Here is a 25,165-nt window from a genome sequence, read left to right on the forward strand (position 1 = left end):
GTGGAAGAACTAAGGAAAATCTCAGACTGAGGGGGCTGTGCTGCGCTCATTCTGTTGGATCTCACCGCAGCCTTCGACACGGTAAACCACCACCTGTTAATTCAAAGACTGAGTAGGATAGGAGTAGCAGGAACAGCATTAAAATGGCTACAGTCCTAATAATAAACTGAGTTTATAAAGCGCCTGGTTATACTAAGCAAGTGTGTCCCCGCGCTATGGTACAGGCTTATCAAAACCCCACAATGCAAGCATTTCACCCCATCCCCACAGCCTTGCCCCAGCCTAACCCCTGGGAAACAATACGTTTTCAGCTCTGTACGGAAAGCCAGCTCTCAAATGTAGCCTATTCCATTGTCGTGCAGCAAGAAAGAGAAAGTAACGCCCTCCCTTTCTCGCTCTTCTGATCTTAGGGACCTTAACCTGTCCCGCCTCGCTAGATCTCAATTGCCGGGTAGGGTTGTATAGAGTTAGCAGGTTTTGAAGATAGCGGGGGACTTTCCCCTGTGTAATCCGATGACTAATACATAGGGCTTTAAACAGCCCCCGTTCCTTGACCGGAATCCAAAGTAGTGTTTCCAAAGCCTTCTTAGAAGGAGCTCTCTTAGGCAGCAGCAACACTAGGCGAGCCGCCGCATTCTGTATACGATGTAGCCCCTGGATACACCATACATTTGCTTCCAGATAGAGGGCGTTACCATAGTCCAGCCTCGTGGGTAACTAAGGCATTGACCAAGGATTTCCTGGCTGTAGTAGTAATAGGTCCAGGGTCTTCCTAAGACCCAGCAGAATGCCAAAGCAGGTGGCTGCAACTCATTTTGTGTGGTACTCAAACAAGATCTTAAAATCAAGCCATAGACCCAAATTCCTGACCTGTTCACTAGGTGAGGGTAGAGGGCCCAGCGTCTGAGGCCACCAAGCTGAAGTCCACACCGACGGCGCCTTCCCGCCAATCAGCACCTTGGTTTTATTACCGTTTAATTGGAGGCCATTATTGGCCATCCAGACTGCAGTTCTTGTAAACAAGAGGTGAAATTACTGGCTGCCCTCTCATCTGGTTGTGTCAAGGCCACGACCAGCTGAGTGACGTCTGCATACGACAACTTCCACCCCAAATCTTTCGGCAATCTCCACCACTGGATGATAAGATTCCTAGAGGATAGATCTTTTGTTGTTTTTGAAGAAGGAATTATCTCTAAACAAATGCCCCTTAGATGTGGGGTTCCTCAGGGTTCTTCCCTGAGCCCCACCATATTCAATATTTATAGGAGTTCGTCAGCAGACATAGTTACACCTTTTGGCATTCAAATCATCACCTACGCGGAGGACACCCAGTTGGTTGCTGCACTTAATCAACAGGAGAACACAGGCTCGAAATTAGCATCATGTCTTGAAAAGGTGTCAAGCTGGATGGACGATTCTTATTTAAAGTTGAATGGAGCTAAAAGTGAGCTCATGCTCTTGGGCAATTCCACCTAATTTATTATAGATTCCTTTTGGCCTAGCTATCTGGGGACACCCCCCTCCCCAAAGGACCATATCAAGAGTCTAGGTGTATGGTTAGACCAAAAACTGGACTTTAAGGAGCAAGCTGGTAAGGTGGCAGCTTGTTGCCTTGGGATCTTAAGAATGCTAAGAAAGATCCTTCCCATGCTACCTTCTTCGGCCAGAAGGCTATTGGTTCAAGCTATGATTTTATCTTGCGTGGACTATGCGAATGCCCTCTATCTAGTAGCACCACTCACTACTATTAAAAAATTACAGATAGTCCACGTTTGCTTCTGAACACCCCCAAACGCCTTTCAGCCATGCCTGCACCAGCATTACTCCATTGGCTGCACATAAAGGAAAGAGTCCAGTTTAAGGCTCTAAGTATTATGCATAAAGCACTTTCAGGAAAAGGCGCTCCCATTATCAGAGGCATTATCCAACCTTTTCGCCCCAAGAGATATTTAAGATCAGACAATAACTGGCAGTAGTCCCAAAAATAAAAAAAGAACACGAAGCGGAGGACGTCGCTTCTCATTTAATGCTGCAAAGTTGTGGAACCATCTACCTACTGATATCCGCCTGCAACCCAACCATTTGACCTTCCGAAAGCTACTAAAATCGTATTTGTTCCCTTAGGACTGCTTGTAGTGAGAACTGCAAGCACTATTAGCGCTGGGATGCTCCCGAGTAGCCATGCACTTAAGAAATGCCTTTCCATTCCATTCATTTTAGATTCTGCAGTGGAGTCGCTACTCTTCTTTAGAAGGATGTAGTGGAATGGAGAGTAAAAAGTAAGCAGTGTGATGGACTGGCCTACATGAAAACCCTTGGGCAGATGTTATTGCTTCCAGGAAGTCCGTCTTAATACCAAGGAGCTTAAAAAGACAGTTCTGCAATGGCTTAAAAAAAGTGCACACCAATAACGTCAGAATTAAATTAACGTTCCACTGAGGCATGATGAAGGGGGAAGAAGGAAACGTATGTTATAAACTTCTCAAGAACTTATGTACAATAGGGGATTGGAAAAGAGATGGCTGATCAGGTAACCGCAGAAAGATACCCCTTTAAGGTGCCATTAGAGCCCTGCTGGGCAAGGGACTTGATTAAGAGAAGGACCTGAGAGAGGGGGGCAAAAACTAGGCCACAAACTTGCCCCAACGGCAGGCGTATACCTTTTTGGAGGGTGCCTGGCTGCCAGGATAACAATAAGTCAGAGGTCGCTGTTCAATCTCCACACATGAAGGCGAAGCGTTGACAGATTCGGGTGTGGAACCCTCCCCTGCTGCTGCTGAGACAGATAATCCTCCTGAATGAACCTATAGCCGTGCTTAACAGCTCGGGGTACCATCCCCCCAAGCCCAGTCCGGATCCACAAAGATGACTTGGCTCGGCCGTTACTAATATTCTTGAGAACTCTGGGCAGGAGTTTCATAGGCGGAAAGGCGTACAGCAGGCCTGAGCTGCACACAAGACTAAAAGCATATCTGAGCGCGACCAGCCTTGAAAACTCCAGCGCGCAGCACTACAGACATTCCACGTTCCCAGACGTAGTAAACAGATCTAACCAAGGCTCTCCTCCTTGCTGAAAGAAACCTTGCACAACCTCCAGATGGAGATGCCTTTCGTGATCTGCTATGCACTTTCGGCAGAGTTCAGCCGCCCTTCAGCATTCAGAGAGCGCACTAGGTGTTGAACTGCCAGGTAAATGCCCTCCTGTTTCAGCCATGTCCAGAGACGCAGGACCTCTTGACAAAGTGTCCACAACTCCACCCTTTTGTTGCAGTAACACATGTCAGTGGTGTTGTACTAGCCTTCCCTTGATGGAGGGTAGAACAGCTTTTAATGTCAGCTGGATCGCCAACGCTCCAGAAGGTTGATGTGGAGTCCGGATTCTACAGGAGACCAGAGGTCTTTGATCTCCACATCTCCCAGATGGCCACACCATCCCAGGAGTGACATCTTTCACCACTGTAAGATCTGGTTGGGGAAGGGAGAGTGGTCTGCCGTAGACCTAATCGAGGTTTGTTGACCACCACTGCAGATCTTTTGCAGTTCCCTCTAAGATCTTGACCAAGCAGAAGAGATTCTCTTGATGCTTTGCCCACTGGAACTTCCGGTCCCACTACGGAGCCTGCATATTCCAGAAGGCATGTGTCACAAGCAGGATGCATGAAGCCATGAGTCCCAAGTCTATGTTGGTATCTAAGGGCTGGTATTCTTCAGGGTCCGGCGATCCCTCCCAGTTCTTTCGGAGTCCTAGCCCATAGAAATAGAGCTCAGGTTCCGGCCTGGGCGGCATCGCTCTGGTCGGTGCCGGAGTCTGGGATCAGAATGGGGATGGCGCCTAGAGCGTCGGGAGTGACGCCAGGGAAGGTAGAAGTGGTACGACCAGTACAGATTCTTCTGTGGGGATACTTTTAAGGTAAGGAATCTGCAGCTAGAACTCTCTATCATCCACTCATGCAACCATTCATCCACACAGTGTCTCATTCTTGCATTCACCCACTTAAAATTCACAATAAAACACACACATACTTAACAAGCACATACGAACTGAAAGCAGAAAGATGAAAACATGCCTCTGCCTAAACATAGCCGGCATAGGTTTTTAAAAAAAACTAAATAAAATCAAACATGTTAACGGTCAGTCGTCTTGCAATGATATTGTAGCAAGTGTAGTATTATTTTAAAGTTTCAATAAAGTTGCTATGATTAAAAGCAATGTGTTTGCTATCTTGGAGCAGTAAAATGATTGTTCACTATGCACAACACAACTACATGATGGCAGATCAGTAAACATCACACTAGGGGCCATCTTGGAATTGTATTGTGCATAGTATATTGTTGGCCAAAATAAGGCTTCTATATGTGGAGGCGATCTGGCAATGGTAACACAATGATACACAGACAATACCATATCATGATAACCACTCAGGTTTGAAGCAGTGACTGACTACATGGGATGTGGTGCACTGGAAACTAAGTAATGGCAAGTGAGCAGCCCAGGAGAAGTAATTTAAGGTAACCTGTAAAACGCAAAAAAGGAAAACTAATGGACTAACTCACCTTTCCTGCCACTGAAGCCCACTTTCACCCACAGGGCATTCGAGCCAAAGATTGAAGCGGCGTGATCCACTGCCCTATGCTGTCACGGGTGGCATCAGAGTGTAAATGACACTCAAATTGACCAATGACAGGAAGGCAGACCCATATCGCCTCTAGATGTGTGTGCACATGTCCTTTTTTTAATAGTTTTTTTCATTACAAGAGCTTGGCAGACATTGAAACCTGCTAGGCCCTCCAAAGGAGGTCCAGCAAGGTTAATCACAGTGCAAACCTTCATTCCATGTAACAATTTACCTATCTACACTAATACCGATCCACTCAAAAAAGACCTATTTATCTAAAGAAATGGTTTGCCAACAGATAAGCCAGGCATACTACCTCGGTCATAACGTTTCATAATAAACAGGTCAGTCCTTTGGGATCGAACTTAACCTATCCCAATTAACCTATTAAGTCTATAGGTTTATAGGTTTATTGTTGATTGTCACAGCAGCTGAGAGGTGGAGATTATGTGAATTTGTTTCGGAGCGGAGTAAAAAACAGACCTTCAGAGCGCAGAATCGGAATAATGTGGACCTGGAGGAGGAGCAAGCAGGAAAGCAGCGGCTCGTGACAATGTCAGTGACCGGGCCGCGGGCCTGGCCCCAAAGTTAGTTGAATTTGGCTGGCTGGCCTGTTATTCGTCCCGAGGTACCGGGGATCAGAGTGGCAGAGCACAACCTGGAGTACAACGTCACCACAGCTGCCAGTTAGCGTTCCGCACTGTGCCTGCCTGGAGCCTCCCGTCACCTGTCTGATGCTAATTAGCCCTCCGGCAGCCCGCTCTCCCTTGGCTGGTCTGGAGGAGACTGGTTGCGACCCCCGGGGGATTAGGACAGAGCTGCGGTTCGTAGACAGCCCGTGGGAAGGGGCAGCAGGGCAGAGCTGAGCTGGGAGATAGAGACCGAGGAGAGAGAGGAGCAAAAGAGAGGAGTAAGGAGCAGAGGCGGAAGTTACTACAATTAGAACATCGCCAGAGCTTGACAACCTGAGCACGGTTTATACTCTAAAAAAGAATACTCAGGAATCCAAAGTTATTGGATATGCGGAAGCTGAGAGGAAGTCGAACCCAGAGCACTGCGATGCGACACGGCTGAGGAGGAAGGTGTCCAATGTCAAGGACCCAAGGCCTAAGGACCTGGGGGACCAGGTAGGGAGCATAATGTCGCCACTTACTCTCAGAGCGCGAGCCCGGATCTTCCACCAAAGTGCCCCGGCCTGGCTGGGTGGGGCTTGCGGCTATCCTAAGTGCTCCCGCTCGAGAGGACTCCTCGCCTCCCTCAACTGCAAGACGTGCCTTCTCCTCCCAACTAATGCATTAGGTCTCGCCTAGCGCAGCGGGCATGCACTGCTTAGGAAAAAGACCTTCAGCCATCGATGCAGTTTGGCTGCCAAAAATGTGCACGCATTGCATTGCCTTCAATGGCAACACGTGCACGTTTGGCGATTCCTTTGCGGGAGCGAGCTTTGACATATGGTCCCTGCTCGCTCCCGTAAGTGAATCCGGCGCAGGCCCCCTCTTCTCTTCCCCTCCCCCGGCTTCCTCCTCCTCATCATCATCAGTGCGAGGTACGCGCCTGTCTTTTTTTGGATCCATTTCACAGGGAAGCAACTAAATAAAAGAAGGAAAGAGGTTGTGAACCGTTGACACTGAAAAGTCCACAAACACCTAAAACCATCCCACCAGTGAGGCCAGCTCGCCTGGCACTTCCAGACTGCCTTATGGCAGTCTGACCCGGGACTAAAGGTGGTGAGAGGGAGAACAATCATTGGCATCATTTAAGACTTTACATAAATTTAAAACTGAACTCCTCTGGGGAACACGGTGTAGATAAACATCTAGAGCATTGACAAACGCAGGCTGCAGGTCTGTTTCCCATTAAAAAAACTTTTCATCTCGCAAGCTTAATTAGTGGTTTCATTTATTATTTCTTTCCATTATGTATGGCAGTATGTAAATCATACATTGACATATGGACCACATTACAATAGCACAATGTGAATGCTGAATCCATATCCATGAAAACGATGCAGTGATATGCAGCATAATGGCTGAATTCAGTATTTAGGGAAGCAACAAGTGCGAATCCGCCAGGTTAATAATACAATTGACACATATTTTCTCAATTTTTACATACGAAAATTGAAACCTTTCGCTGACAAATCTCCTAATCGGCGCCAAGTTGCTGAAGCACTAGGTTGATTACAAGTGTGAGCCACATATCTGTGAGGACATCAGAACAGACGCCAGGCACAGCGGAAGGCCCTCCTACCTCGTCAAAGGGTCCACTTCTCGAGCCTGAGGTGCATGGAGGTTGAGTGTAATTGTACTCTTACAACGGTTTGCCAATTTACTCGTGTAATGATCCACGGCTGAGACATTTACCTGAAGCCACTTGTGTTACAATCCTCGGCTTAGGGAAAGGAATAATAACAGTCTTGGACAGGTTCTTGCACATTTAAAGCTTTTACATTGCTAATAATACCCGAGTTACTGTAATGGGCGATGGGAATAGCACAGATGACAGCCTGAGCAGTGGATCTGGAGTGACAGCCACATTGCCAGCTGCTGCGGGTGCATTTTGGGCCTAATTCTAGGGTTTATAGATCACTGAACCATTTTGGTCAGAAGACATAGAAATTACATTTATAAGGGGGAAAGTGCAAGTTTAAAAGAAAATGCCTGTCTGTCGCAGGGCAATAGTCCCTTAGTGCTAGCAATGGGAAAATAGAAGTGCAAGTATCTTTTACCAGAGTATCTACTTGCTTCTGAGAAGTGCCAGTACTCGCCTATTATAAGTACTGCACCTCTGCTGAGAATTGCTGGTACTCACCTATTAAAAGTACTGCACCTCTGCTGGGTAGCGCTGGTACTCTCCCTCTCAAAATAAATAAGTGCAGGTGCTCCGTACCAGACAGTACCGGCCCATTTAAAGCACTGCCCTTAGATACGTACAACACAGCTAAGTGGAAAACAAGCATGGATTCTACCCGGCTGTTGAATGTTGTGAATGTCTATCTGACATGTGTCTTTAGTAGTCCATGCCTTAGAGTTGTGTGCTCGGCTGTGTATTGACTTAGTGTCACTAGTGTGTTAAAGCTAATGTCCCCGTTGCAATACATACTCTGAGGGTGGAAGTTTTTGCTGTGGTGTTGAGGACCAGAGGCGGCGATGTCGTTGCATACTGAATATATGCATCATGCCTTACATGAAGGGCTTATCTTTGCGTTCACCACTGCCGCTGTGCTCACCAGCGGCGGCGCGTCATCAGGGGCTGCTACACACTTATCTCAGTTCTGCACATAATGGCGTGCTTTCTTCACTCTGCCATTTTAAGGCTTAATCAGTCAGAGCTCCTTAAACGAAAACCAGAAAAATGTACAACTTCCTTATTAATTAAATTCTGCAGGTCCACAGCTGAGCGATCCTAAAACATGCATTATGCACACCCAACGCTCGCACTCCTGAGTTTCTCAGCAGCACTTAAATATTTCACGTGCACAACGGCAATAAAAACAAGCAGTGGCACAGCCAATAGGTCTAGCCTGTGGGACCTTATAAGTGTTTAGTTATCCAGCACAATATCCACGGTGCAACAACATCAAGTGTTGCATGGCTAAACACTTATAAGGTCCCAAAGGCAAGACCTATTGGCTATGCCAATGCTTGTATTTCAAAAGACCGCAGACACTTCAGCTGGACAATCTAGCTTCAGCTGAAAAAACACAGTTGTGAGGGACACCGTGGAACCAGTTGAGTTCTCAGACTGCCTAACAGATACTAGCAGAGACTGGACAGGCAAATAGGTTTCTCGCGGATATAGCAAAGATTTTCAGCCCCCCTTGGGACCTTTAACTGCCACTTACCCACAACTTTGAGCCAGATTCTATGCTCAGAAGTGACGCATATGCTTGACTGTGTAATTGAAGGCAAACGGACCCCTGGGCGTCAAACCTGACTTTGCTAACCACAATTAACCAACATTAGGCCCGGATCCAGTGGCCATTAATTCAAGCCCTAACAGCAGTCTACCCACGCAGGGAGGGAGGCAGGGGCGAAGATGAGGTCAGTGAAAACCAGAGCAGCCATTCCCCCAATCCCCCCCCCCCTGCCCCTCCCCCCCGGGGGCTCTGCCCAGCGCTGGTTCTGTACTAATTGCAAAAAACCCTGTACCAAAAGACCGGGCCCATCAAGCGGTTTAATCGACCCAACCAAACCGAAAATCTATACAATATTTTGCTTTCTCTATGATGCAGGCTCTGCAATCTACTCCAGCAATGCCCTTAAAGGTCTGCAGTCTCCTCTGCTTCCCCTACAAGTTGAGTCGACTCCATCAACTGCACAATCTCAAAAGAAGGCTTGCTCATGTGCTGAGGAGCTGACCAGCCTACAACCAATTAATAACGCAATTACAAGTATGCTCATCTCTTCAACAGGCCCAATGGCATCAGAGACTTGCAGAAATCACAGCCCTCCTCACTCTTCTTGCCACAGCCAGCTGGAGACTCCAAATGCTACACTCAGCATAGCGTATAAAAATCAGCTCCCTTCAAGTCCTGTAAAGCTTCAAAAAACCCAGAGCCCAATCCATTTACAAGTACTAGAACACCAAGGTCAAAACAAGCCCCGGGCATTCAACTGCTCAGGATCAGAATCAGAATCAGAATCAGCACTGAACAGGCTACATCTCTGGCCGGGGGAAGCTCACCACCTGCACAACCTTGGTTACCATCTCTCCCACTTAGGCCATCCGAAGAAAGAGGAGGGCCTGCTGAGCTGATCCATCAAGAGAGGGAAAGGCAACACTCTTCTACTTGAACACACAAGAATGGGAGGAAATGCTTGCTGCTTATTCATCTGATCAGCCACATAGAGCTACCCAAACCGAGGATCCTCAACTGCACTCCCAAAGCCCCAACCACACTGCTAGGAAGGCGAACAAAAACTCAAGAGGGTGAAGAACCCTAGAGGGCAAGCCAGCGGCACCTGGACTTCACTCTTAAACACCATACAACTGGCTGTTGAAGTGCTCCAATATCAGTCGGAAAAGATGGATACCCAGCTCTCACTTTTAAACACCTAGGTACTGTTCACCGCAGGCATTGATGATAAACTGGGGGCCCTTAACGGCTTAATAAAGGACACCCGTAATCCTTGCCTTGTGGGTGAACAGCCAGCACAGTGGACTGCAGCCCCCAGGAGGCAGTGGGGCCAACGGTGACGTTTCTCCCTGCGCCCTGAGGCGAGTTAAAAACAGCAATGGGCTCCCTCAGCGTGTGACGCACGTAATCCTTGCCATGAGGGGAACGATCAGCGCAGTGGACTTTATCCACCAGGAGGCAGTGGGGCAAACGGTGGCGCTTCTCCCTGTACCCGGAGGCGCGTTAAAAACAGCAGTGAGCTCCGGCAGCGCTGGACGCGCGGGGGCATGCCCGGACCGCCTGCAAGAGGCTGGGCTGGGCCCCTGCTCGGACATTTGACCATCGGCATTTGTGTGCACCTTTCAGTCTTAACCCCTCCGCTGTGACGGCTATTCCGCCGCAGCGCTAAGGGGGAGACGGGGCCGCGCTGTGGTCCGGTGCTCGTGACGGAACCGCTCCGTCACGGCCCGCGGGTCAGCTGTGCTTGTGACGGACGAATTCCGCGCCTGCGCTGAAGTTCTGAAGAGCAGGCCGTGACGGAACCGTTCCGTCACCAGCACAGCCCACCCGAGGCTCGTGACGGAACGGTTCAGTCACGAGCATGGGAGGGGTTAAGGTACTGTTACAGCTAATTCTATCCTTGTCATTAATCCCGTGTCATTAATCCCAGTGTTCCATCCTTTTTAGTATATTAAGGTCTATGAGCTATTGTTTACCAAGAACTGCATACTTACAGACTAATTATGAGTAAACTTAAAGGAGTAACAGGTACATTAGACACCCTCATCGTCAGGGCGGAGTTGTTGCTGACTCATGAAACTGAATTGACTGAGCGGCGGCTTGTTCAACACTCCCAATACACTTGTCTTTAGTTTCGGGGCTCTCCACTAACGTGTTTACCTATCACACCCTGTAATTTGTTTATGATCCCCCTCTTGCCAACCCTGGATACACCCCTCACAATTGCTTCCAACGGGCTAGGGATAGCTACCAGAGCACGGGTCTCCAAACCATTGGATGCGATCACAGTGAAAGAGTCACCAGTAAAACAAAAACTGGTTGTTGGCACCCAAAAAACCAAAAGCAATAAGGGAGCCAAATCTGTAAGCCATGAAGCCAACCACGCATTCAGACTGATGAGGTTTTCCCTGCACCATCACCAAGCAAGGACAGTATGAGGGACTCTGCTCTTGTCTTTGCTGTGGAGACTACTCTGGGAACTGCACTAGCACAGTTCAAAGAACTAATGGATAGAAAATGTACCATGTTTGTAAAACTGGAACGGGTAGATATTGTGATGAATAATCAAAGTGGCAATAACATAACTGCACAATCTGGTTCTATGGTAGAGGAGGGTTTATTACCCAGGGGAACTGGCGTTCAGAGTAAAAGTGGCAGTAATATCACCGCAAATTCAGATACTACTGTTGAGGAGGGTATATCAACTATGGGTACTGCCGTTAAGAATATAAGGGGTGGTGATGTACGAAGGCAACCTGATTGTGTCCCCGCTGTGAATAACCAACCCAAATATTTAGGGGAGTCCCATGGTAGTAGGGGAGGGGGGGGTTTAAAAGACATAATTTTAGACTCAATCTCCCACATGAGGCAACCCCTTTAGTCGCTTTGCTGACACGAGTACCACCACTTAAAATGAATGTGATAGAAACCACTGAAGTGGTCGAGCTGTCAAGGGTCTCCTCTTTCGCTATTTGGGAATTTTATTCGATCGAAGAGGCTCCTGGACTGAAAAATTGTAATGTCAAGGTCCATAGCTGCCATTCAAGGTTTTGCTTCCCGATTGGGACGGGTCTAGTGATTTGTTGGCTAAAGACATGGATTAATACAGATTTGCAGCATAGGCCTCCATTAGGGCGGAGGGAGAGAGGGGTGGGGTGGGGGGGGGGGGGGGGGGGGGGGTGGAGGGGGCCGACTGCCAGGGGCGCACGTCCGGAATGTTCCAGTAACTAGTGCCCCCGACAACAGATTAAAGTGAGGTTGAGGACCTCGGCGACAAACGCCCCGTCTTACCAATAAGTGGAAATTCAGATCTCCCTGCGACACATACTCCAGCCAGATAGCACCTACTAGTGCATCTGCCCGGTAGAGGAACTACCTACTTTGTGTGATGTATCTGATGCTAGTGGAAGAGCTCAGGAGTAGGACCTCTCTAAATAACTTGCTCTTCCGTCCCCCTATTTGATTTAAGATACATCAAAGGGTCACCAGGACAACCTGAATAAGGGGAATATTCTAAGGCTGCTGCAAGCAATTCCAACTCACACTGATCTGAGCTCAACTGACCTACTCACAATAGAATTCATTCATCCCAAAAAAACCTCAATGCCAGAGGCCACCAAGACCACATGGAAATCAATACTAGTTGCCTAGAAAGTTTTAGCTGAACAGTGCGCACCTTCAAAGCCTGGGGGATAGACATCGCACTGTATCTTATTCCAGCATACCCTTCACATTTCTCGTCCCCATTTTGAGGCCAGCATTTAGAAAACCACATGTGTGTCCAAATTCAGTGCTCAGAAGGGCTCTTGGTCAATCACCTCAACGGGGTCCAACTTGATGACAGATAGACAAAACAGATCTTGGGCATCACCTGCCCTAAGGAGCGGATCTCATGACTTTAGGTCAATCACTCGGACAATATCCACGTCTGCTGGAAGGCAATGACGACCAACACAACAAATCTAGAGTTGAAGCAGACGTCAACCCACTCCGCCTATGCTCGTGTAATATCAACGGCCTGTCAACAAAAATTATGGATCAGGAATTCCAGCAATACCTCAAGCCTTTCGACATAATTATGTTGCAGGAAACATGGCTCCCTCTACCGCAGCACATCCAAGGTTACATGTGTTTTTTCACATTGGCCACAAATAGCGGTAGATTTGGACACCACTCTGGAGGATTGGCAACCTACATTTCTACAACAAGAGTTAGCTTGGCGGTCCTTGTCGGCTCCCCTGCACCAGCCACCTCTGCAGTGAAGATCACAGTCTCTCTCAATGGAGGGCAAGATGAGGTGGTTTTAGTCAACATTTACGTCCACCCAAAATGGAAAACCAAAGATCTATTGTTCCACCTGTCTGTCTATGCTCCCACAGGTACTTCTCTTGTAAAGCGCTCTGATATCCGCAAGGATCTTGTCCGCGCTATATAAAACTTTCTAAATAAATAAAATAAATAAATCCAGAAAAGCTAATTGCTAAAGTATCTAGCTATATGATGGAGATGCATTTTTCCCATTACTTCTGACACCGCACCGGGAAGAAGGGTGACGTGATCATCTGAGGAATGTCCCTTCTACAGCAGTGTACCCTTACAGTGCTCTGTTCTTGTTAACATAAGTGGAGAGACAGAGTTGCTTCTCACTCTAAGTGCCTGCCAAGTGTTTCTGCACTTATGTATGAGAGCAGAGTCAGGTGGGAGAAGAACCTATTACCTGCATAGCCTTCTAGTTGGATGTAGCATTTTCTGTATTTTAACAGCCTCTGGCTAGAGCCTTCTCTGCACTTAAATGGCACCAAGCTGCTAATCATGGCTGTGAGCCACCCAAACAGTAAATGCATCTCATTCTGCTTGTCCACACCACTACATGTCTTAGCTGACTGAATAGACTGTGCATCTAAACGTTGCAAGCAATTACAGAAGTAGCTTTATTAGTGGCTATCTGCTTCATATTAAATTACACTCCTGCCTGTCATTTATAACTTTGAACCGCAAAGAACAGTTATTGGACCAATGGATGACTTCTACTCAGAGGGCTGAATTTTTAGAAACTCAAACAGCAAGTCTGCAAGTGGTGCATCCTGTTCTGGGCTATCTGTGTTGTGAGATTTACTGGTGTGCATGAGTTGACTTGTTTTCTCTCTCGCTCTCACCTCTGTAAAGGGACTTCACTGGAAGAACTGCAGGCTGCTCGCGTTCCATTCCTTACTGGGCCATTCCACATGGGAAGGGAGTGCTCCATGGGCATCTTTTAGCTCCCATGTAGAGTGTCAAGAGAGGGTGTGTGATAAGACTGCAAACTGCTGCAAGGCCGGTTCCTGCTGATTGTAATTGTCTTGATAGCACACTTCCTACCGGTCTCAAGGTAACAAGGCACTTGAAGATCAAACCCAAAGCTACACATTTACTACTTAGTTATTATTGTTTCCTTCACGGACATACTGTAATTTTCCTTACGGTCTCTGCAGTCCTGTTAGTTAAGCTCGACCCTCACAAGCAAGGCCATAAACTCAGTCAGATATAAATGTAATGGATTAATTAAATGTATAAGCTATCCAATGCTCATAAGCGTTAAGCCCAGGGCTAATGAAATAACTAAATGCGTGCCAATTTTCAGCCGATCTGCTGTGTGCCCAGGTTAATGAAGTAAGCTCCAAGCAATCACTGTTCCAGCTGCACGAAACCTGCTTAAATCAAGTTTCGATGCAAACTGGTCTTAGCATGTTTTGTGTTGCCTGTGATAACCTGAAAATGCCGCTTCTCTGTCTTTCGTGCTGTCCTCCTGCTTACTGCAGCTTCAGGTACAGATGCAGGATGAGTGATCAGCCCTATTGCAAACCACACTGCAGGTGATTAGAAGTTTAGGGGCAAGAGGGACATCTACAATAGTATGCTTTGTTTTTCTAATACCCTCCTATTGGTAGCGAGAATTGGTTTTCACACCGTCATAGAAGAGTACTTCTCTCTCCTTTGTGCAGAGTGACGTATAAGAGCATTTACCTTCGTCCCATAGGAATCAGCTCTTGTCCAAAGTCACTTACTCATTGTGTCCTGACACTCCTACACTAACTAATAAGACTTTCCTTATCTCACCACTCAGTGAATTTTCTCACTGCTTGTTTTGTCTCAAGATTTGCTCCTCTTTCTGCTGAACATGAATTCATGTTTATTGACCTCCTAGATAACAATCTCTTAATACTTAACCCTGGTCTCATAACAAGTGCCCACTATATAACATCATTCTGGGGAACTATTCCTCTATCAGACAGTGTCATTTTCATTCCACTCATCCCAAAACTCACATCCCCTATCTCACAGCACTAGCACCCAATCTCGGCTTCTGGCATTACACAACACTTGCTCTTTATTTTACTGTATTGTTGTGAGTCAAATGCACCTACTTGTCTTATGAATATCACACCCCGTCTCTCAGCTCACATTTGCATCACACCTTTCACACTAAGTCCAATTATACTTATCCACTTCTCTCATGCTACTTAACCTGTCTAACACTCTCTTTGCCTTGGAGCACTCATCCTACATCTCTCAACAAGATCTGCCAGACATACACCGGGGGATCAGACGTGCTGCTGGGGGCTCAGACGTGCTGCTGGGGGCTCAGACATGCTGCTGGGGGGGGCTCAGAACTGTTCCCTGGGGGACATATCAATGCATCCGCAACCTGGAAGCACAAGGGCTCGGACATGTACCCGTGAGGTCAAATCAATGCACCCACTCCTGCTTCTTACTTAAGTGTCCTGTATTATTACTAAAGCAGCTTTAATGCTTCCATCAAACCCTTAGAATAGATACATAACAGCTCCTTGTCGACTACCTCCCTGCATACACCCCCAAGAGGCAAAAACATGACTTGCATCGCTCATGCCACCAAATCAGCTCAAGCAGCTTATTTCGCTCTAAAACATCTCAGACCTATCCTCAATAAATAAAGCTAACTTCTGTTCCATTATAGAAGTCATTATCATCTTAAAAACAGACTACAAAAATGCTCATTGGCACCTCCTTCCTTCAAATTGCGTTGTCTGGTAGGCGCGACCCAAAATTACCCTTACTCGGTAAACATGGATAACTGATGTAGGTTGCAAGCAAACATCTTCAGTAATCATGTCTGAAGTGTGATGTCAGTACATTCTGCGGGCACCCACATAAAGTGGCGCTACTATCCTACATTTTGCATTACATCTTGAAACGTTATAAATGGCATTTAGGTGACCCCCTTTTTATTCTCAGATTTCTAATTTGGCATACTGCATTAACTACAATTAGTAGGGAAATTTATTTGCACTTCAAATATATTGGTACTGACATTACTTACCTCAAGAATTTCATCCAAGAGAGGTAGAACATCCTTTGCTTGATCTTTACTCATTTCTAAGGTGCTTAATGTCTTTGCATAAAGGCGAACATCTGGAGCACTTGGGTCCCGCAGGATTTCATTGCAGATTTTTAATGCCATGGTATCATGAACTGTAAAACTCTGAAAAAACAACATTTTCAAAAACAGTATGTTAAAATATCAAGCCCTTTATACCTACCTTCAGGATCAACTGGACACAAAGCATATAATGCAAAACTTATATTTTCTGCCTACAATTTCTTAGCATTCATACAAACTTATGAACCTTATGTATTAGTGTTCGATGAACAGTATCGATATGCACTGGTTTTATCTGATCAATTGGGAGTTTTATCTTTGCTTTTGATTTTATACGGCAACTACCCCAAAACCCATCTTTTTTGGGATTAAAGTGAATGTCCTAGTGTTACTTGCACAGTAATAAGTTGCAGCTCCAGTACTGCATTACCCAGGCAATTGCTAGAGAGGGGGGCAGCTGGGGTAGATTTTCCCATGGGAACACAACAATGAAAAGCTCCAGGAAGAGAGAAGGGCTGACGCACAAGTTACTACTTGTGTAACGATATCTTTAAGAGACATTAGTTAGAGATAGATTCCTTACTTTAGAATATCACCAGTTGTCAGACTGGATCCGGAACATTTTGCTTAGCAGTACCGCGTCTGTTGATGGCGTCGTGTGCGCCGAGGTCACAGAGACTACTTAGGAGCCACCCATGCGCGCTGGTGTCAGTTCTGTACACGACTTTCCGCGCCAGGAACGCAGAGTTATGCAAGATACTGACCACTGGTGCATTGAAAACCAGGGCACTGAAAGGGACAACCTTAACCATAGTAATCACTTCGCAGAACGGGGAGAATGGGAGGGGCGATAAGGAATCTATCACTAAATAATGTCTCTTACAGAAGTTACACAGGTAGTAACTTGTGCATCTGAAAGAGACAAGTTAGTGATAGATTCCTTACCTTAGAATAGATACCCCTGCAATACTAACCCCGGTGGTGGGTCTGCGAACAAGATTACACCAGAAAGTCATGGAGAACAGAACAGCCAAAGAAGCCATCTCTCCGGACTGGACTGTCAAGGCAGTAATGCTTGGTAAACGTGTGCAGCGAGGCCCACGTAGCTGCCTGACAAATGTCCTGCAAGGGAACGCCGCGTCCAAAGGCAGTAGTGGCTGCCGTTGCTCTGGTAGAATGGGCTCGCAGCCCCACAGGAGGCTCCTTCTTAGCAAACGAGTTAGAGGCCTGGATGCAGAGAACAACCCACTAAGAGATGGTCCGTTTGTGCACGGCTCGACCTTTTTTGGCGCACACGTAGCCAACAAAGAGCGGGTCATCCACCCAAAACTGTTGTGTGCGCTTCAGATAGAATGGCAGCGCACGTTTTGGGTCCAGGCGGTGGAGCCGCTCTTCCTCTTTAGAATGATGCGGAGGCGGAAAAAAGGTGGGCAAAGTGATGGTCTGCCCGATGTGGAAGGGCGTGACAACCCTGTGCAAGAAAGAAGGACGGGTCCTTGAAACCACCTTGTCCGGATGAACAGAAAGGAAAGGAGGTTGGAAGAAAGAGCCTGGAGCTCACTCACTCTTCTGGCAGAGGTGATAGCTACCAGGAAAGCAGTCTTGAGAGTGAGAAGACGCAAAGGTCAGTTATGAAGGGGCTCGAAGGGAGCGCACATCGAAACGTCAAGACAAGGTTCAAGTCCCATTGATGCACGATGAACGGCACGGGAGGGAACGTGTACGTAATATTGTTCAGAAAACAGTTAACAACTGGGGACTTAAAAAGAGAAGGCTGGGGTGCGTGATCTTGCAGCTAATGGAGTGAGACGCTCGCCATCTCAGCTCCGGGCTGCCGCCACAGACTTTAGCAAATTATAATACGGCAGCGGCGATATAATGCCCCAGACTGGGGCATTATATCGCTCGATACAAGAGTGGTTGGGGCAACCGCAGAAGGTTGTGAAGCATCTCGGCAGTGGCGGATGGCGGAGAAACAAACCGCATGAGCAGGGCGGCCTGAGGTGAGACAGTGCGCCCGCCATTTTAACGGCCCGGAACCCGCGCAGCTGCCGCCTCGAGTGGCACTTGAGGGCTGTGGGGACACGTCAGAGCCTCATGAAGCAAGATAGGTCATTGGCGGCAAACCTGAACTGCCGGATGGTGGCTGCCCCTGCCCGGGTGGCTAGCGACACACCCCGGGAAGCAACCGCCATTTTGGCCACCCGGCCTTTACGGAGCCCTGACGGAGGCCTTTGGAAGGGGCCTAGAAGAGATTGCATGCACTGCGATTGAAGCGGGGGAGCAGGAACAGCCCAGAGGTCGCCCTAGGTAACGGGGCACAGCTTCGTAGTGCCCAGGGAGACAGCAGACTACATCAGCGGGAGAGAGCGAAGCCCTTTGGGGACGCCCGCCATTTTCGTCAGCGGCTCGACATCCAGACGACTGCACCGCAGGCCTCTCAAGCTGTTGGGGTGAGGTCTTGGGATTGGAAGCTGCTGCGGACAGGAGAGGCAGTCATCAGCAAGCCCATTTATCCACTAGCTGGGGGCCGGAGGAGGTGGAAAATCGCCACTGGAGAGAGAGAGACTATTGCCATCTTGCTACGTTGGGGAGCTACAGGCCTGGACAGCGCCGACTCATGACTGGCAGAGGGGCCCTGAGGTGTGAATCCTGTACAGGTACAGGAACAGACTGGCGCTGCTACCGCTGCTGGGGGGAATCACTTACACTTTGGGCTTCCCGCGATTTTGTTTACCTGCCGTCCCCTTGGGGCCTAGAGCACACCCCAGTGGCGGCGCTCCTGCCCTCTGCATCTTCACCAGCTGCAGCGCTACACGGACTAGGCCAGCCTATTGCCAGCTACAGGAGTGCAGCCTGCCGCTCTGCCACCAGCGCTTGTGCCCTTCGCGGAGGCCTCCTGCATGCTGGAAACCCCCCTCCTGGGCCTCCCACTGACATCTAATTGCGCACTGGCCGGCTGGCGTGGGAGGCCATTCACACTAGCAGACGGTCACTTGGTGGGCTCGAGGTGACTCCTTCCCTCAGGGAGACCAGTGGACTGTGGCGACGAGGAGAGGTGTTGAACTGCTGCCCAGGCCCTCCCCTCATCCATTCAGCAGGTGGGACACAGGGTCCAACACCGTACTGCCCAACCTCACCAACTATTGCACCTCGCTCCCTGCAGAGACGTGGGCACTGTGGCCGCTCACACTTAAAGTATTGATCTTTTGGTCGGAGGGCCTGCAGACCCTACCCTGGCCCCTGAGTGACTGCTGCATTCTGCTTCATCCCGGGGGTTAATTGATAGCTAGTAGACTCCTAGGAACACCTAGGCCCTGCATCCCCTGGAGGGTAGTGTCGCAGCTCGGCTGGTTTAGCCTCTACTTTCTTTGCGCCCCACACGCTCTGGAAACTGGCGGCTCCTTCAGGGTACTCGGAACATTGCTGCATTTCAGCCCGGTCTTGGGGTCTAGTACTCCTCAGCTACAGTCCACGTACTGCCCCCAGGCTCCGGTAGCCGAGGGCCGGTGCAAGCCTGAAAGTAGACAGCTGCCGGTGGGGCAGTGACTCCCCGGTGATCTACAGCGTAAGCTCCTGCCAATTCATGACCCTGACCCGCTCTAAATACGGGAAGGATTCCTCTGCAGCCCCCAAGGACGCTACGGTCACGGCCCTATGGAACAAGCCGAGTTCGGCCCGACACCTGAGGCGACGCCGGTGGCAGGAGGACGCGCAGAGCCGGTTAGGCAATCCTTCATGGCCCTCTTCATGCAGGAACTCAAGTCCGAAATAGGATCGCACGCACTGAAGTCCAGGCTTGTGTAAAGGATTTCCTGAAGGATGTGGGGGAGTTGGGTCAATGAGTGGACGATCTTGAAAGGACCCTCGACTGCCGTACAGAAGACCAAGAACATCTATTGCAGCGGCTGGCCACCCTAAAAGATCAAGCAGAAAGATTTGGGAAATAGGGGGTTCCGGACCAACTGGGGCAGAAGGAACTGATATAATGAACTTTGTTGCTGAGCTACTTCACTACATTAGGGAAGATGATGCCTCGCCACCTGCCTTAGACCGTGCACACAGAGTATCTAGACCGCCCGGAAGACCTGGTCTTATTACTGATATCCTGACCCGGGTTCACTTTTTCACCAAAAAGAGGCCATTCTTAAAGCGTCTAAAGACAAACCGAAGGTCCGGTTCAATGGCATGCCCATCCAGTTATTCCAGGATCTGGCCCCCACGACACTCAGACGCCGGAGGGACTTCCGACCAATCACAGATAAGCTACGGGAGCTTAACATCGGCTATCAATGGGGGCACCCCTTTGCTCTCATATTCCAATGGGAGTTCAAGCGTTGTGTACTGAGATCTTTCAGGGAAGCAGCCCAACTACTCCAAATCTCAAATACTCCCCCGGCAAGTCCTGCGCGCATACCTCCAAAGGCTCGAGTCAAGCTGAAGCTGCAGTGGACCACAGTGTGTCATGCCAGACACCCATCCTCATGTGATTGCAGCAACTAATTCCAAGAAAAGCAGGCCATAATCCAGCACATACGATCTCTAGAAGGAGGCCCATCGCCCTCAGGTTCGCAAGCTTCCGCCACCACATAACTCGCCAAAGTATGTGTTGATACGCTGGACATACATTATTTGTCTAGGGGGGAGGGGGGGTGGGGGGGGGCTCTTTGAAGCCGCTTTCCGCTTTGCTCTTCCTTTTCTCAAACGCGGTGTGCTGGGGGCCGGCGGAGATGCAGCCCGGCTGCTGTACTTCCCAGATAGTCCTCCGGCATGCCTTACACGAGAGCTTTCAAAACTCCAAGTCCAGATGAATCTACAGTGGAACGCGCTGCGCCATGTCGGACACTCATCCTCACGCGAGTGCAGCAGGTCGCTCCAAGAACAACAGGACATACTACAACATGCAAGATCCTTCGAAGGAGGATCATCGCCTCTAGACTTACAAGCGTCTGCGATCAATTGAATTGCCTCAACCTTGATCGACATGCCGGATGCTAACCCCATACATGGGGATACGCTCTGGACCACCAATCTGTAGCCGTCACATCCCTCTTTTCTTCACTCCGCAAGTTGCACTGGCGGACGCCTCCCTGTGATTCTGATGCACTACTCAGCGCGATGATCAACTACCCTCTCCTATTCCTGAGAGAGGGACAGCCTGTGCCAGAGTGCCTAGCTACTCCCTGGACTGGATTAGGAAATGTTGGCCATGTTGGTCATTACAGTATTTGAGTTCTTTTATCCACACCCACCCTTCCCCCCCTCTTTCCTTTTCTCACCCATCCACCTGGCACGGGGGACACCAGGACACCTGGGAGAGCTCCCAGTGGCTACCAAGCCCCACAGTTCCTTTGTTTGAGACAGCAACCCTACCCGACAATAGGTGAATATTTCCTCCATACCTTGTTTGAAGGTTATTTCCCTTAACGTGAGGGGACTCAATTCCCCCAACAAATGGCGCCAAATATGGAGGTACCTCCTGTTGCAAAACCTCAACAAAATTTTCTTGCTAGAGACCCATCTCCTCAGGGCTGATGTAACGCGCACGTCTCGCCCACGTTTCCCACACCAGTTCTGGTCTTCAGCAGCTACTAACACTGCGGGTGTAGCCATCTTTTGCTGGGTGGGAATCCCACAGGGTGATACCAAGGTGGTTCGGGACACTGAGGGCAGACTTCTTAAGGTGGAGGTCAGGAGAGGGCATCGCACACTCACTCTTTGCAAAGTGTATGCACCAAATCAGGGTAAAGACCCCTTCCTGTGTAGGATCCTATGAGAGCATGTAGTACCTGTGAGTACAGACCTGATAGTGGAGGGAGACTTTAACTTGGTATGGGATGCGGAGCTAGATCGCAGTGGGGGTGCTATGTCAGCAGCAACAAAAAAATATATTACTGATTTAAACCTTGTAGACGCCTGGTGTTGCCACTCCCCCGAGATTCGCGACTACACCTACTACTCCCACACTCACCGCTTATACTCTCGCATTGACTTCCTCTTCGTGTCACATTCCCTGGTTAAGTACACCCTCTCCGCATCTATCTCCGATATATCGGTCTCCGATCATGCACATGTGGAATTACTCATTCACGAGCGTTGTCCTTATGTCCATCGCTATTGCTAGGTAGCGGGAAGCTCGCTTACATGAGAGCAAACTTACGCGCAAAATCAAAACGCTGGAGAAATTAGATCAGGAGAGCCCTTTGGCGATACAAAAAAGGCGTTTGGCTGTCCTCAGAGGCCAGCTACGGGCGCATAGAACAAACAAGGCTGAACGCGCTTTACTTGCGTTGCGACAGCGCTATTATGACGGAGGGGACAGGGTAGGTACTGTTTTAGCACATCACCTGAGAAAAAGGGGAGCCACAGCCCACATTGCGAAACTAAAGTTGGGGGACGGATCTTGGGCCATCACAGAATCTGAAAAACTTCAAACGTTTCAAGACTACTATGCGTCTCTCTATGCTTGTGATCCGCCCGCCCCATATCTGATATCAACCACCTTAGACGCTTGCGCCTGGGACCCCTGAGCGAGTATCACTCCAAGCTCTTGGATGAACCCATCACTCTAGAGGAGCTCGCTAGTGCCCTAAAAGAACTCCCACTTGGTAAAACGCCAGGCCCCGATGGGCTCCCAGTCTTGTTTTATCGCAACTTCCTGCCGCAACTCCAAACATATATGTTACGTCTTTTCAAATACTTCACCGACGCAGTCGGGCCTTCCCCGGACATGGCGATGTCGGAAATAGCCCTCATCCCGAAGCCTGGGAAATATCACACGCTCTGCTCTTTTGGCCCCATTGCCTTGTTAAATACAGATCTCAAATTATACACCAAAATTCTTGCTAAAAGACTTAGCGTGCACCTACCCAATCTTGTTGAGCCGGATCAGGTAGGCTTTATCCAACAACGCCAAGAAGCAGGCAACGTGCGCCGAGTCACGCAAGTTGTTGGAAAGGCGCGGCACTGGAAGATACCGGCCTACCTGCTCTCACAGGATTCTGAAAAGGCGTTCGATCCGGTGGACTGGGTGTTTCTCCATGCCGTCTTACAGAAAGTAGGCCTAGGTCCGCAGATGACAGCGCGCATCATGGCTCCTTGCTTCTCATCCCTCGCCAGGGTGCGTGTAAATGGTCAACTCACGCAGACCATCTCCATCCTTAGGGGTACCAGACATGGCTGCCCCCTGTGACCCCTATTGATCACCCTTGTAGTGGAGCCACTCAATATTATGATAGGCCGGTCGCCTGACATTCGTGGTATTACACTTGGGGGCATTGAACATAAGATTGTCATCTTTGCGGACGACCTACTTCTTACCCTATCTGATCCGTAACTCCTGCTTCCAGCGGTGCATACCCTGCTCCAGACTTATGAGCAAGCCTCAGGGCTTAAAATTAACCATACGAAATCCTGGGCCCTTAACCTCACGATCCCAGTTGATGAGATGGCGACCTTGCAAACCCTTGTTCCTTAACAGTGGGCGACCACCTCTTTAGATATCTTGGCCTTAATTTAATGTCAGACTTAGCTACCTGGTCCTAAGCCTATGGGCAAGAATACAAAAACTCAGTCATCGCCACTTTCCTGGTTGGGACACCTTAATACAGTTAAAATGACCATCCTACCGAAGATTCTTTACCTATTCCAAACTTTCCAGACGCCCATCCCAGAGCACCAGATTCAGGGACTACAACGCAAATTGACCGACTTCATATGGACCTCAATTATCTAGTAAAATTGTAATGCTCCTGCGTGATAAAGGTGGGCTTGCCTGCCCTAATCTGATAGAATACTATTGGGCATCCCATCTTCGCGTTATACCAGTGTAAGGTATGGGACAGCGAGAAGGTGTGGTTCTACATGGACAGGACGTTTACTTGTCGCCCTCTCTGGGATCATGCATGGTTGCCTCGGGAAGCGCGTCACCGCAGCGCCTACATGGCAGTTCCTACTAAAACGGTACTGGAGATCTGGGACAAAGTGGCAGTTCATAGGGGCCTCACTTCCTTCCCGTCCCCGAATACCCCAATTGGTCGCAACCCACAGTTCCCCCCTGCGTGTCATCCACCTTATTTTGCAAACTGGACAGACAAGGGTGTTCGGGTACCTACTGTCCAAAAGTCTGCTCACAATCATTCTGGGCCTTAGGCCGGTGAACCTGCTGCTATGACCCGCCGACACCGGCATCTCAGTCTCCACATGCCGGGAGCCGCAAAACAGACTATTGCCCTTTACAGGAAGAAAGCAGAAACACCTTCCATAAACGTATGGTTCACCCGCCTATTCGGCTTCGCTTCAACTGCTAGACAATTGTAACATTATGATACTAGTATTAGAGACTTTTGCATCTGACACTGTCTTTTGCTAATGATATGATCAACAGCAATACTAAATGCGGTTTTATCTGATTTACTAGGCCTCCTGTCCGAGTACTGACTGGGATGGTATATGAACCATATAATCTTGCTCTTATTCCCTCATTATTGCCTTGAAACATCTGCATATTGTTGTACCTAGTACTGTGTTGTGTTTTTTCTATAAATGCTAATAAAAACGTCGTGAAACAAAAACAAAAAGAAGGCTGATCACGAAGCCGCAGAAAGGCTAAAATGGCCGAAAGATAACCTTGGATAGTGCCCAGAGCAGAGCCCTGACGGGCCAAAGAAAGAAGGTCCAAAAGAACCTCGGAAAGAGGGGCAGAAAGGAGATCCACAGCCTTCGCTGTGCACCATGCCACAAACTTGTTCCACCTGCAGGCGTATACAGTTTTTGTGGAGGGACGCCTGGCAGCCAGAATGACATCACAGACTTCAGGAGGATGATCGAAAGCTGTCAACCGTCGCCGCTCAATCTCCACGCATGGAGGTGGAGGCTGGACAGGTTTGTGTGGAGGACCATCCCCTGCTGCTGCGACAGAAGATCCTCCGAAAGAGGCCTCTGATCTCCGCCTCTCCCTAATGGCCTCACCATGCCAGGAGGGATGCATCCGTCACCACTGTGTGCTCCGGTTGGGGAAGGGAAAGGGATCTGCCATTGACCCAATCGTGATTCGAGAGCCACCACTGCAAGTGTCGTGCAGAGCCTACCGAGATCTGGACGTGATCGGACATGCTGCCCTGATGCTGTGCCCACTAGAACTTCAGATCCCACTGCAGAGCCCGCATATGCCATCTGGCATGTTGCACTAGCAGGATGCAGGAGGCCATCAGGCCCATCCTGACTGAAACCCGGGATAAAGGTTGAAAGACCGGAATCATAGCCTGAATATCCCGGACTCGCTGCTTGGGA

At 48.9% G+C, this 25,165-nt stretch overlaps 1 protein-coding gene across 1 annotated transcript in view; it reads right to left on the reverse strand.

The window, feature by feature from the left end:
- Nucleotides 1-25,165, reverse strand: part of NCAPG (non-SMC condensin I complex subunit G) — a 344,632-nt gene that overhangs the window by 51,413 nt on the left and 268,054 nt on the right. The window contains exon 18 of the mRNA XM_086964047.1: nucleotides 15,815-15,976. Within this exon, the coding sequence (XP_086820173.1) occupies nucleotides 15,815-15,976 (162 nt within the window). The remainder of the gene's footprint in view (nucleotides 1-15,814; nucleotides 15,977-25,165) is intronic.

Source organism: Lissotriton vulgaris, chromosome 3_2 (genome assembly GCF_964263255.1).
Source record: "Lissotriton vulgaris chromosome 3_2, aLisVul1.2, whole genome shotgun sequence".
Classification (NCBI taxonomy): Eukaryota; Metazoa; Chordata; class Amphibia; order Caudata; family Salamandridae; genus Lissotriton; species Lissotriton vulgaris.